Below are 14262 nucleotides of genomic sequence, written 5' to 3' on the forward strand. Positions count from 1 at the left end.
AAAAGAGGTTAGTATTTTTCATATCACATTTCTTTCAATTATATTTGGTCGCATTCATTTTTAGATGTGGTTTTTGGCTTTGATTCCACTTATAGCTTCAGCAGACCACTCTAAGTTTCGGACATGTGCTCAGTCTCCATTTTGTTCTCGTGATAGATATTTAGAGAAACAGAATTGGACAATCATACCAGATTCTTTTAAAGAAAAAGGTAATGTATTTGAAGCGTTGATTAATGATGGAGCCTACAATAACAAGCTTAAGTTATCAATTTATTTCTTGGAATGCAGTGCTTTCCGTGTTCGAATTGAACCAGATACAAAGGAAAGTTTCCCACGCTTTGACTGCGTACATGAACCCACTGTCATCAACCAAAATGAACTTAACAAACATGTTAAATTTACAGTTCAAAAAGAATCTGATAAAATTATTTTGAAAACTGAGCAACAAACAGTTGAAATTATTATTAACCCGTTTTCAATTGTAGCCTATGACAAAGAAAACAAAAGGATTACACTTAATGCAGAAGATAATGCAGTTTTTGAAACACACAGATCTAAAGAAAACAACCCAAAACTCTTCGAAAGTAGTTCATTTGGTGGCCACACAGATTCGTTCAAGAATGGACCAACATCTATAGCTCTCAATGTTGATTTCCATGCACCCGGAGTTAGAATTAGTGGTCTTCCATCTCATACACTTCCAGTTACACTTGAACAAACGTATAATGTTACAGATCCTATTCGATTTTTCAACACAGACATTAATAAATTTGAAGTTAATTCAGTGATGTCAATGTATGGTGGAATCCCATTCCTCATGGCCCATGCCCTTAATGGTTGTGATGGCGTTTTCTGGTGCAACCCAAGTGAAACATGGGCAGATATCACCACTGACGGTGTTAAACGTGTTCGTTTCATGTCAGAAGGCGGTTACATTGACACTTTTATCTTCTTTGGTACACCCCAAAAAGTCGCCGACACTTTTACACGACTCACGGGGCGCCCCCAACTTGCTCCACTTTTCTCACTCGGTTTCCACCAATGCAGATGGAGTTATATGACAACTGATGAACTTCTTGAAGTTGATTCCAAACTTGATTCTTCTATTGTGCCACATGATGTACTTTGGCTTGATTTGGATCATACTGATAATCGCAAATATTTTACTTTCCACCCAGCCAACTTCCGAGATCCACATAAACTTCTTGATGCTCTTGCCCATAATAAGCGTCGGTTGGTTGCACTTGTTGATCCACATCTTCGCGCTGAAAGAAGTTATTCATTTTACAGTGAAGCTGCAGATAAAAATCTTCTTATTAAGAATCCTGATGGTACTAGTGAATTTGTAGCTAACTGTTGGCCAGGGAGAAGTGTATGGCCTGATTACCTTAATCCAGAAGCACGAAGTTGGTGGGAAACGAATTTCTATTACACCAAATACAAACAGAGTAAGTCAAATTTGCATGTTTGGAACGATATGAATGAAATTTCTGTCTTTGATTCAAGTGAGTTAACAGCACCACGTGACTTAATACACTATGGTGGAATCGAAGAACGTGAAGTACATAACATCTATGGTTTATTAATGATTTCAGCAACATACACTGGACTTGTGAAGCGAAATGCCGATGCAAATGAACGACCGTTTATTTTAACCCGATCATATTTCGCAGGTGCTCAAAAATATGCTTATGTATGGACAGGTGACAATACAGGTGATTGGCAAAACCTTGCATCCTCAATTCAAATGGTTATAACAAGTGGGTTATCCTCAATTGTATATATCGGCGCAGATGTTGGAGGATTTTTCGATTCACCAGATCAGAACTTACTTTCAAGATGGTACCAAGTTGGTGCATGGTTATATCCATTCTTTAGATGTCATTGTCATCATTTAAGTGAACATCGTGAAATTTACTATCTGAAAGATGGTTATTTTGATGTTGCAAGAGAAGCAATTATAGATCGTTATAAGCTTATACAATATTGGTATACATTAGCAAGAGTTGCAAACTTAACTGGTGAGCCTATTGTCAGACCTCTTTGGTGGGAATTCAACGAAGAACGTTTCTTTGATGTGGACGATAAGGCTATGGTCGGAAATTCACTGCTTATCGTCCCATTTTTGAATGAGCAACTTCAGAAGATGACCGTTAATTTGCCTAACGGTCGCTGGTACTTTTACAAGACACTTTTGGAGGTAAAATCGAATGAAATAGAAATAGAACCTGATAATGGAAGAACACCAGTATTCATTCGTGGTGGATCAATAATCCCAATTAAGGGTATCATCAGAAAATCTACAGAACTTATGTTTTGGGATCCATTTACATTAATTATTGCACTTGACGAAAATGAAAGGGCTGAAGGTAGAGTATACGTAGATGATGGTAACACATTCGACTTCATGAAAGGAGATTATTTGGATAAGAAATTCACATTTGCTGATGGAAAGTTAAAATCACAATTTAACGACGACGTTTCTCCTAAGAGTGCATTTGTATCCAAATATGATGTTGTCATCAACAAAATAATTATTACAGGAATGAAAAAGACACCTACAAAAGTTGTTGATTCCAATAATAATCAATTCGAATTTGATGTTTCAGATGGAGTTATCACAGTTCATAATCCTAAGGTTCAAATGAAAGATGATATTGAAATTACATTTCTTTAAAAACTCATTGAAATATTTTGTTTTTTTGACTAAAATTCTTTTTAGGAGATAGCTAAGGCAATAAATTATTATAGTATAATTATTATACTAGTATTCTATGAAATTCTTTTGGTTAATTCATTTGGAGTGCGTCTTGAAAACAAAGCTATTTCTGTAAGAATGACTTGGTGTCATAATGGGGTTATGTAATTTTATGAGGTTTTATAAATAGAAATCAAGAATTTGATGAAAAATATAATCGCAAAAAGTCCTCTCAATTAATAACGCTAACATGACACCACTTTTTGCTTGCTTCGTCTCAGAAATAGTTTTCACAAAAAGTGGAAATTAACTAATGACAAAGCGTGGTAAACTGTTGTAAAAAAATCGATAACCATTCAAATCAACCTTCTGATATGCATAATAAGAGTAAAAAAAACCTATTTATCCCTTCCAGTTGATCAATTATCTCAAGTTATGTGGATCTTTATATTTACACATTTATACACAGGTGATTATAATCATCTCTTTAGATATTTCCCATCCGATCATGAGATAAAATTAATTTTCGTTACCAATACATTTCACTGTTATACAATTTTATACCACCAATTTTGAGTTCAAATATATTCCAATCAAAAAACCGCAATTTTCAAAGCATGTAAAATCTGGTATATTCAAAATGGGATTTGACATAAACATCAAAAAAGTACACTTTTCACAGCGTTTTTCCTGACATTTTCCTATCAAAATTGAATACTTAAAAAAGTACATAATAACAAAATCAACTTCAAAGCAAAACACACAGCTTACAACATCAGATTATTATCATCATTGGGATATCACACTAATCATAGAGTTATACCTCTTTCGCGATTTGTTTGCCAAAGTTTGAATTACATAATTACATCATTCAAATCAAAACAAATCACAAAGATCAAACAATAGTTGCTTATTTTTATCTATATCTTTATTTATATAAATGTCATATGAAGTCTAGAATTCGAACGCATTTCTCTTCCAAGTGTCATATAGGATTTAAGGCTTCTTCTCTTTTCAACAATCTGGCTATCAGAAGAAGAAGCAGGGACTGTAGATTTACTTCTCCTATGTGCACCTGTTTGCAATAAAGATTCTGCTTTATGCTGTGTACATAACGAGGAGAAGCTATGTTTCTGTATATTATTAAAGATAGGTGATTTCAGTAGTTTCGAAAGTGGTTCTCGTTTCAATGGGTTAACAGCAGTCATCGAACGAATCAACTTACAAAACTCAGGATCGGCATATGGCGGAAATTCCAAGAAACCGATCTTGATCGCCATCTCTAACTCACCGTCGTTACAAGAGCCCCATGGAAGTCTTCCAAAGGCGATACTATAAAATGTTATTCCAAGCGACCAAATATCGGCCATAAATGGATCTGTGTTTTGATGGGAAACAATCTCTGGTGCCATGAATGGACGAGAACCAGCATAACTGTTTATGATCTCGCCTTTTTCTAATTGTCTGCTTAGACCAAAATCTGCAAGTTTAGGCCTCCCGTAGTTATCCAAGAGAATATTTGCGGGCTTAATATCTCTATGGGCCACGTTTTGTTCATGGCAATGTAATAATGCTTTTAATATTTGATAACAATAAGAATAAAGTTTTGGAGGTCTGATTGGACCTTCTTTCTCAACAAGCTCCTTCAACGAACCTCCGCTACAATACTCTAGGACGATGTATAAATTTGCATGAGGTTCATCGAAAAAGAATTCGTACATTGATATAATATTTGGATGACATAATCTAATCAACGTGGTAACTTCGTTAACGGTATGGTCTCCATAATTTGCGTCTGGGTGAGAAATTCGTTTGATACAAAAGTCTTGATTATATCTATCAGATCTCACAAGGAAAACACTGCCGCAGCCACCAGCTCCAACGAACTTATTATAGTGATAGTGATGTTTTGGAAGCAAATGCTGGATTTCCATGAGACTGAGTTTTGAGGTTGGTTTTGCTAGCATGCTCATGATTTGTTGTAATATATTGAAAATTTATCAGGCCATAGAAAAACATAACCGAATCCAGTCAAAAGTTATCCTCAAATTATTTTTGAGAGGATTTATGTTTTGGTCGGATTTTGGGTACACCCACATAAATCTTTTTGAGTGGCGTTGTTTAGAATTGTTGTAACAATTTTTTTTACGAGGCTGGCAGTTATTTCGTTTTTTTTTTTTTTCAATTTGAAACAATAACTACAAAACGTCTTCATCGTTTCTTGGAACGACAAGCAAAAAAAAAAATGCCTTCGATGGTCGCTTTATGTTTCCCCATTATTTATAGCTTTTTGGCGATGTGTTTTTATGAAAGAACTGATTAATTTGTACTTGTCAAACTATATTTGAAATTGATTGCAATCATTAAAAATCATCGATTCTTCAAATTATAGATGTATTAAAACAATGTTCAAACATTTAAGCAAAAATTTGTTCTGATGAACTATTCAAATTTTAATTCTTTCCAAACAAAAAATATTTTTTCAGCAATGTTATTGTTTCTATCGAATGACATCATAGAACAAAGCCTAAAAAGGATGTAACCACCGATTTGAAAATATTAAAAAAAAATTAAAGTCATAAATTTCATATGAAATCAAGAGGAATAAAGCAAAAAGTTCATTCTTATCATTAATACGTTGTTTTATTTCCTTTAATTTCATAGTTTCAACATGATAAACAATTAGGAAATTTCAATATGATGTTTCTTGCGTCTTTCGTCTCTATTTTTAAGTCATCATATCCTTAGGCTTATGATTGGTTTAGTGTTTTATTATCATGAAATTTCAATTTGTTTATATTTCTTCAAGATATCAAAGGGACTTGATGTCGTGACGAACGTAGGCGTTGCACTGTCACTTTAAAGTCATTAACGGTGAATAAGTGATTGATCGATTCGTTCAGCTTGAAATAGAAATTTTTTTTGAATGAATAATAGCGCAACTAATCCATTGAAAAAGCATAAACACCAAATTTCAGAGGTGATCATTCCAAATACCCTTTCAAAAGCATAGTCGACTATCAAATCAAAATTGAATAGAGATTGAACACCGATCAATCGAAATTCAAAACAGCAAAATAAAATCTTGAAGCATCACTTAGCGTACCATGATCCTGAATCAATCACAACAAATAAGTGTAACAGAGATTCAACACGTTTTTCCTGAACATCATTACCAATATAAAAAGCCAATCGGTGCTGGTGGAAATGGATCAGTATTTCTTGTAAGTTCTGACAAATACCACCAGGACTTCTGTATTAAAAGAATCCCTCAAAATTCTTCAACAATTGACGAGGCGAAAAACGAAGCTACAACTTTAATTCGATTATGTCATCCAAATATCATTTCAATGTATGAATTCTTTTTCGATGAAAACCACACTAACCTATATATAGTTCTTGAACATTGTGGTGGTGGCTCTTTAAAGGACTTAATTGATAAAGAAGGTCCTATTAGACCCCCAAAACTTTACTCATTTTGTTATCAGATATTGAAGGCATTGTTACATTGCCATGAACAAAACGTTGCACATAGAGATATCAAGCCAGCAAACATTTTATTAGATAATTATGGAAGACCAAAACTTGCTGATTTTGGTCTTAGCAAACGATTTGAAAAAGGAGAAATCATCAATAGCTATTCTGGCTCTCTTCCTTATATGGCACCTGAAATTATATGTCATCAAAACACAGATCCGTTCTTAGCCGACATTTGGTCACTTGGTATTACGTTTTATCAAATTGCCTTTGGGAGGCTTCCATGGGGTAAATGCAATGAAAGTGAATTAGAAATTGCAATCAAAATCGGATTTTTGGAATTTCCTCCTTATGCTGATCCCGAATTTTGTAAACTGATTCGCTCTATGGCAGCTGTTAATCCACAAAGAAGAGAATCGATCCAATTACTTCTTCGGTCCCCAATATTTGACAATATACAAAAATATAACTATATATCTCTTTTGCCATCATATGAAGATCCGTCACCAAATGGCTTCCGAAGAAGATCTTTACCTGGACTTATATCTTCAGTATCTCATAGCAGACTTCTTAGGTGTAAAACTAACAAGTCCTGCTTACTGAAGAGGCCAGACTTAAAGTCAAATCCAGCTTTGCGTAAGACATTTGTTACATAGCACAAATATTTGTGTTTTTGAATAATATTTCGGTCTTGCAAAATGTGATTAAAAAAATAAAAAATATTTATATATATATATATATTTAAAATTATTTTTTACTAAATTAATGAATGTTATATTGAGAAATAATTGATTTTAAATCACCGCTGAGAGGACGTTTATTTATTTTGCTTATGAGTTTGGCCGGCTAAATTCATTGTGAAAAATGAGAGATGAATATTGAAAATAATTGAGACGAAGCAGATTTTGTCAACAAAAATTTTTCAATATACTACATTGAAATTTCGTCGCAACGCTGGGTTTTCAATTGATTTTTGAGTGAAAAATCTTGTAAATCGCCAACAAATATTTGTTTAGGACGTTCAGCTCAAGTCATAAAATTTGTCAATTAAAAGAAATTCTTTTCACAAGCTTGATCAGGCGTTGTTTTTGAAATTTCCCATGTCATTAACGGTTTTCAACCAATGTGTATGTTGGGGGATCTTACCTCTATTTAAGATCGAGATTCAAAAGAAGAAGAAAAAATAATAAACATATTTGATTAATTGGCTCATCAAATACATGTGTTTCTGAGTTTAAATATTATTAGTTTATCATTTCAAATTTTCTTCCTTTTCTTTAATTAAAAATGTGCATATATCAAAAAGAATTTGAAATAAAAAATGAGACATATATTCTTCAGTGCCTAACTCATATTTTACATTTGGAATAATTAATGCCAATTAGAAATAGCAATAAATGCTGTGTTTTCATTTAATTTTACAAAAATTATATTCGTTCAATAAATTTGTCTTCTATATAATCATCTGCAAATGAATCTTCTTCAACATTTGATATGTTTATTCCCGTTGTAAATATATATACTGTTTCATCTTCGTTGTGTTCTGAGTTTTCATTTTCATTTCCTTTTAATTTCGAATACGAATTAATAACATAATAAGTAATGTTACTATTATAATGATTACAACAAGCAATTACCATGATAATTGTCGTTTTATTATTATTCATTTGTGAATTACTTGTGCAAAACATTTTAAAGAAATTCGAATAAAAATTGTTATGTGCTGTTTAAATAGCAATTGAGGAATTCCTTTTCAATATTTAATAATAATGAATTAACTATATATAAAGAAAATGATTTTGTTCGCATTTTATAAATAGTTGATGAATGTGTAATTGATAAAGTATAATTAAATTAATATGAAAATGATTTTAATACATCATTTATGTGCTCAGAAAATAGATTTAACACCAAATGCAATTGAATTATTTTTTTTACATTTGATTGCTTTAATATATTCGATTGTATAAATGTATTTGAATTAGTAAATGCATATGTTGGATACAAATTCCTTCCGTATAATTTTTACCATATAAATTTCCAAATGTTGCGTTTTCATATGTTGTATATGTTAACACTTACCGTAATTTATAAAAATGCATTCATATCAATATCTGGTTATAAATTTTCACAATAATCGATACATTGTAGATTATAACAGTCCGAGAATGCGGGACCTCTAATTCTTTTAATTCCATATCCAAGTGTTAATATCATTAAATTTGGACATAATGAAAATGCATAACTTCCAATTATTATTACTGGATTTGAAATTGCAATATTTTTTATTGATTAACAGAAAGAAAATGCTGAACCACCAAATGTCGTAATAATTTTCCCAAAAATAATCTTTATATTTTAACGAACATTCATGAATGATAAAGTAATTACTTAATAAATTTATTGAAATCAGTTTATCTATAAAACTAAAGTTATGAATAAAACACAAATAAAATAAATTTAATTAACATTTTATTTCAACCATTCTTCTATATTTTTGTTTTCCACACCTGCAATATGAAAAAGATTTTCAATTTCTTTTTCATTTAATAAATCTTCTTTCAACTTATCTGCAAATTCAGTCCATTCATCGACAACTTTTGGTCCGTTTTCCCTAATTTTATTAAAGAATTCATCATTACAAATCAAAACATCTTTTTTCTCATGAATCAAATTATGCATTCTATCAATTATAATGAAAAACATCAAACAATTTCGCATGTTAATATCGAATTTTAATAATTTTTTCAGATAATCAAGTTTTAACTTTATCCATACATTATAACTCATTAACCAAATAGATAAAACTAATAAACTTTTTATATCAATTTCATTATTTTTAATTTGATTTTCATATTTTTCTATTTTAGTTTCATCAATTAATACACAACCAGCAAAAATTAAAAAAGGCCAAAAAGCAACAATTGATTCAAAAGAACCACCACCGAATTCATAAGGAATTATTTCATTATTAGAAACAATTATCAAATGTTTTTTTAAGTCATTAAATATAATCTCAAAATACTCATTTTTTCTCACATTATTAAACCCATTAATGAATTTCTTTAATTCATCACAATACAAATTCATAGGAATCGATGAATTCGGTATCGGGAAAATACTATTACAAGGATGTTCACAATTCCTTAATAAAGCTCTTTCCCATTCACTTCCATTTTCATAATTTAATGCGTTTTCAATCATATGACAAGAAGGATGAATAAACACGAAATAAGTTGCAGTATTGGAAACATTTGTAATTTTATCCAAATGTACATATACATATATGCCAAGTAATTCATTAGGTAATGATTCATATCCTTCTTTACATATACAACATTCCCAAACTTGCTCTTTAAGTTCATTAATTTGTTTTAGTAATGAATTTGAATTTATCAATAAATTTGATTTATGAATTATATTTTCTTTTTGTTGTTGCGCTATTTCTTTGTTATGTTTAATTTTTTGTTCTTTATAATTATCAATAAAATCAATACAAATCGATGGTGGCATTTTACAACTTTTAATAACTTCTTTAGCAAATTCTCCAATTGATGCTTCAGAAGAAAGTTCTTCAAGTTCGAAAAATGTTTTTAATAAATAATAATCATCTTCAACAAAATATTGTTGCATTAATGAATTACCTCGAACTGCTCCTGAAATAAGTTTAAGTATAAAAGGTAATGATGGAACTTTAGATGAATTATTCCATTTCTCAGATTTCTTACCTATTTCAAGTGGAAACAATTTCATTATATATGAAAATATGTTTATTATAAATGTTTCATTAGAAATTTTATTGCGAAATTGATTTCCTTCATTTGAAATAGGTAAATAAAGTAAAAACTCAGAAAATATATCTAAGTAATAAATATATTTTGAACTTTCCATTTGATTATTTTCAAATTTTATTTTGAAAAATGAAATTATTTTATTGATAATTTCATTGTCACTTAAAATGTTTGCCAATATTAAAAGTATTTCTTTATTATTTTTTACAAATTTTTTCGAATTTGTAATTAAATCAAGTATAAAACTTATAAATTCGTTTGGATTCTTTATAGAATTTTTATTTTCTTTTATTAATTCATATATTATTATAATAATATTTTTTGTTAATTTCTTTGGACAATTTATATCTTTTGATAATCGTTTTAAAAGATTAAATAAATATATAACACCATTAATATGAATAATTTCCATTTTGTTTTCTTTAATATTTATAAATGCTAAAATCATGTTTATAACTTTTTCGATTAAATTTAATTGATTTAATTTATTTAATTCATCAAATAAAAGTTTAAATCCATTTGATTCACATAATACTATTGAATAATTAAATTCGATTTCTAAATTATCATTTTGAACTTGTAAATGATTTATCATTGGTTCTGTTGCTTCTCCATCTAAACCTTTAATTCTGAATATAACAATCATTGGAGTATTGCCATAAGATTTCATCCAAATTTGTTTATAAACATCTTCAATTTTCAGATTTAATGATATAATTTTATTATCAACAAGTAATTCACATGAATTCTTTTCATTAATTAATGATTCCATTTTAAGTATTTTACAAAATTTTATTTTGATATCATTAAATATATTACCAATTTGATTTGAATAAATGATTTTTTGTGGTAAATTATTCGGAATATAATCGATTTGTGTTAATGATTTTTGCATTATTAATGGAACATTTAATGTTTTCTTTTGTGTAAAAATTAACTCATAAATTTCAGTAATAACTTTTGGTGGATTTAATTTAATTGATGAAATATAATTTTTTAATGTTATTTTTTGGCCATTAATATTCGAAACATTAAATGTTTCATTCTCTAAATGATTCGCAATATTAATTTCAGGTTTTATTAATCGATTTATTAAAGATTTTATGAGTTTTATTGTATCATTAATGAATTCAGATGAAAAATTATTTACATATTTAAGTTGAAAATATGAATTTAAAATTATTGTAATTAAATTTGGTTTATGTAATATTATATATCTTAAATAAAGATCATATTCCAATAAAAATGAAATAAATTTAATATAATTATACGATAACTCACCAAATGTTGAATCAAAAAATATTTTATTTTTTAAAGTTATTATATTATTAACTTCATTTAAAAATAAATTTATAATTTCATCAAAAAATTGACTTTTAATTATTTCTCTTTGTTTATTTTTATTAGTTGAAATTAAATGCAATAAAATATTAATTAAAACAGATTTAAATTCATTCTGTTTATTAAACAAAGAAAAAACAAAATCATAAATTTGATTGTAATGATTTTGAGATAACTTTGAAGTCATTTTTATCAAATCTATTATATAATTTTGTATTTCATTTGATTGATTTTGTAATAATAATTTAAGAAAATTCTCATTTAATATTAATGTAATTGGATCAATTTTTGATGTTTTCTTAAAGAATAAACATTTCTTTAAAGTAACAGAATCAGAAATAATTAATTTTGATGTAATTATTGCTTTAATAATTGGAGAAAGATAAATTAAAATAGAATTCGATGAATTTATTAACTTATAACATGCATCAAGTAAACATTCAAATCTATATGATTTAAAATCATCATATATTGTTCCAGATTTTGAAATCAACTCAACAAATTCTATTGATATATTTGGTAATGAATTTATAATAAAATCAGAAATTTTATATAAACATCTTATATCATAAATAGAGATTTTATATAAAACATTACAAACATCATTAGAAAACTCATCATTTTTAAAGAAATCAATTAAAAAATCAACAAATGAATTAGGGAACATATTTATAGTTGTGTAATTTATGATTTTTTCTAAATAATAAAAACAATTATGAATATATTGATACATACAATGAAAACAATTATTTATTTCATTAGGTATTAAATTTATATTTTTATATTTATATATAGAAATTCTTAAAACTTTTAACTCTTGAAGATTATTTATTAGTTGTTGATAAATATCATTTTGATTTATGTTTTTATAAACATTTAAAAGTTTTTCTATTTCTTTTTGTTTTTGATTACACTTTATAATTTCGTTTTTATAATCTTCTTCATTTGTAATTAAAAAATTCGATTTTATTGCAGATACCATAAGTGATGTCTTCAAAAAAGGCGATTTCCCACACCATTTACAAAACAATTGATTTATATATGAGTTATGACATTTAATATATGGATCTATAGGTTTATTATCCCAAAAATCATTATAAACAATTTTTAATCTCGTTATATATTGTGGGAATTTCAAATGTATTTTAATTGATCTTTTATCTTTTGGTATATAAAATGTTTTAAGGAATTTCATATCTTCATTTATATAAATTGAAATTCTTCTTAAACTTCGAGCTTTTGATATTTGCGAATAACCCAAATAAATCGATTTAATAATTAAAGGAAACTTAAATTTAATTAGTTGCTCATTATTAACCGAAATTACTTTTGATGAAAAATCTTCAAGTTTAAAATGAGTAAAATGTTTTTCTTTATTAAAACAATTTGTACAAATATTTTGAACAATAAAATCGTTTTTATTATTATTTTCTTTTATTTTATTATTAGTATTCATTATTGAAGTTATTAAAAAGTTAATAATATCCGAGTTTATATATGATTCAAGAAAATAAAAGAATTCGTATGAAATTGATCCATATTTAATTACATTTGTTAAATGTTTTTTAATTTGTTCAATTGATAACTTATTTTTTTGTAATGAAATTAATTTTAATGTTTTATTTCGAACTTTTGTTGAATTATAAATCAACAAATTTAATACATTTTCGGGTTCTATCAATTGATAATTTAAATTAATTAAAATATCAATTGATAATGTGATAATATAATAATTGTCATATGATTTAAATAATTCCGAATTTATTAATTTATCGATGATATTACCGAATGAAAAGTTTTCTTTAGTAAATGTTGTTTCGTTTTTAGAAAAAAATTTTAAAATTTGCAAATTTTTTGTTAATTTTTTATTAATATCATTAATTGATATTGTGAACATTTCGGATTCATCATAACATTTAATAATACTTTTCGATATCTTTTCAAAATGAAGTTTTTTCAAATTTTGCTGAAAGTTTTCAACATCAAAATTATTTAATGATTGGAAAAAAAAATTCTCTAAATCTTTTGATAACATGATAACATGATCATAAAATATATATATTTCTGATTCAAAGGTATTAATTGAGATTTTTGATGATGTATATAATGAATTGATCAGTTTTAAAATGGAAAACGTAAGAATAGTTTTTGGTTCTGAAAATAAATCTGAGACTGGTAATTCAGTAAGTGGAAGAGGGGATAAATATTCGAATAGTAAAGGAACAGAAAAATCCAATATTGAAATTTTTATTTGTGGAATATTAGAATTATCAATATTCAATAAAGTTTGTAACCGAGATATTAATTCTAGTGTAATATAATCATCTACATTTATTTTGTATTTACTTAGAATTTTGGATACTGCAATGAGAATTGCTGATAAAAAAGGAATTGAAAAAATATCTGAAAGATTTATTTTACATATAATTTCAAAATAACTGTGTATTACAAATAGTGTTTTCCCTATTTCAAGCTCAGGGTCTTTGGATATTGTTTTTAATGTAATTGAATTAATGAGATAGATCCATTTATATGAATTTACAGGAGTCATTTCGCTTTCAGACATTACCCTTGACAATGGTGAAAACAAAAATATTTCTCTAAGTGATGTTAATGCATAATTCTCATTAATTGCATTGCAAAAGAAAATCGAATTTGCTGCTTCAAAAAATACCTTATTTTGATCATGTGTAATAGAGGAAAGAATTTGTTCAATTGGAGGTGTTTTAATTTCTTTGCTCTTTTCCAAAGAGCAAAACTTCTTCATTTTTGTCCAACAATAAACGCCATAAATCCAACTTGAGTTTGACTTTGAACCACATACCTTTAAGTTAGCATTTTAATCATTAATGCTTACCAAATTTGCAAAACATAGAATTGATTTTTTCAATTTTGAAAAAAGTATTTATGCAAATCACAAATTTACATAATATATATTATGTCAAATCAAAACTA

At 27.6% G+C, this 14262-nt stretch overlaps 3 protein-coding genes across 3 annotated transcripts; 2 read left to right on the forward strand and 1 right to left on the reverse strand.

Moving 5' to 3' along the window:
- Positions 1 to 64: 64 nt before the first annotated feature.
- On the forward strand, positions 65 to 2677 carry GO595_008478 (glycosyl hydrolase; the record flags this gene model as incomplete). Its single annotated transcript, XM_067922056.1, has 1 exon — positions 65 to 2677. One exon carries the CDS (start codon positions 65 to 67, stop codon positions 2675 to 2677), a length of 2613 nt encoding a protein of 870 aa, XP_067771244.1.
- Positions 2678 to 3630: 953 nt separating this feature from the next.
- Positions 3631 to 4632, reverse strand: GO595_008479 (CAMK family protein kinase; the record flags this gene model as incomplete). Its single annotated transcript, XM_067922058.1, has 1 exon — positions 3631 to 4632. One exon carries the CDS (start codon positions 4630 to 4632, stop codon positions 3631 to 3633), a length of 1002 nt encoding a protein of 333 aa, XP_067771245.1.
- A 1173-nt stretch (positions 4633 to 5805) lies between these two features.
- GO595_008480 (CAMK family protein kinase) lies at positions 5806 to 6831 on the forward strand (the record flags this gene model as incomplete). The annotated part of the gene is made up of 1 exon (XM_067922059.1): positions 5806 to 6831. One exon carries the CDS (start codon positions 5806 to 5808, stop codon positions 6829 to 6831), a length of 1026 nt encoding a protein of 341 aa, XP_067771246.1.
- Between the last annotated feature and the right edge of the window lie 7431 nt (positions 6832 to 14262).

The sequence above is a fragment of the Histomonas meleagridis genome (assembly GCF_020186115.1).
Source record: "Histomonas meleagridis strain 2922-C6/04-10x chromosome Unknown contig_68, whole genome shotgun sequence".
NCBI lineage: Eukaryota > Parabasalia > Tritrichomonadida > Dientamoebidae > Histomonas > Histomonas meleagridis.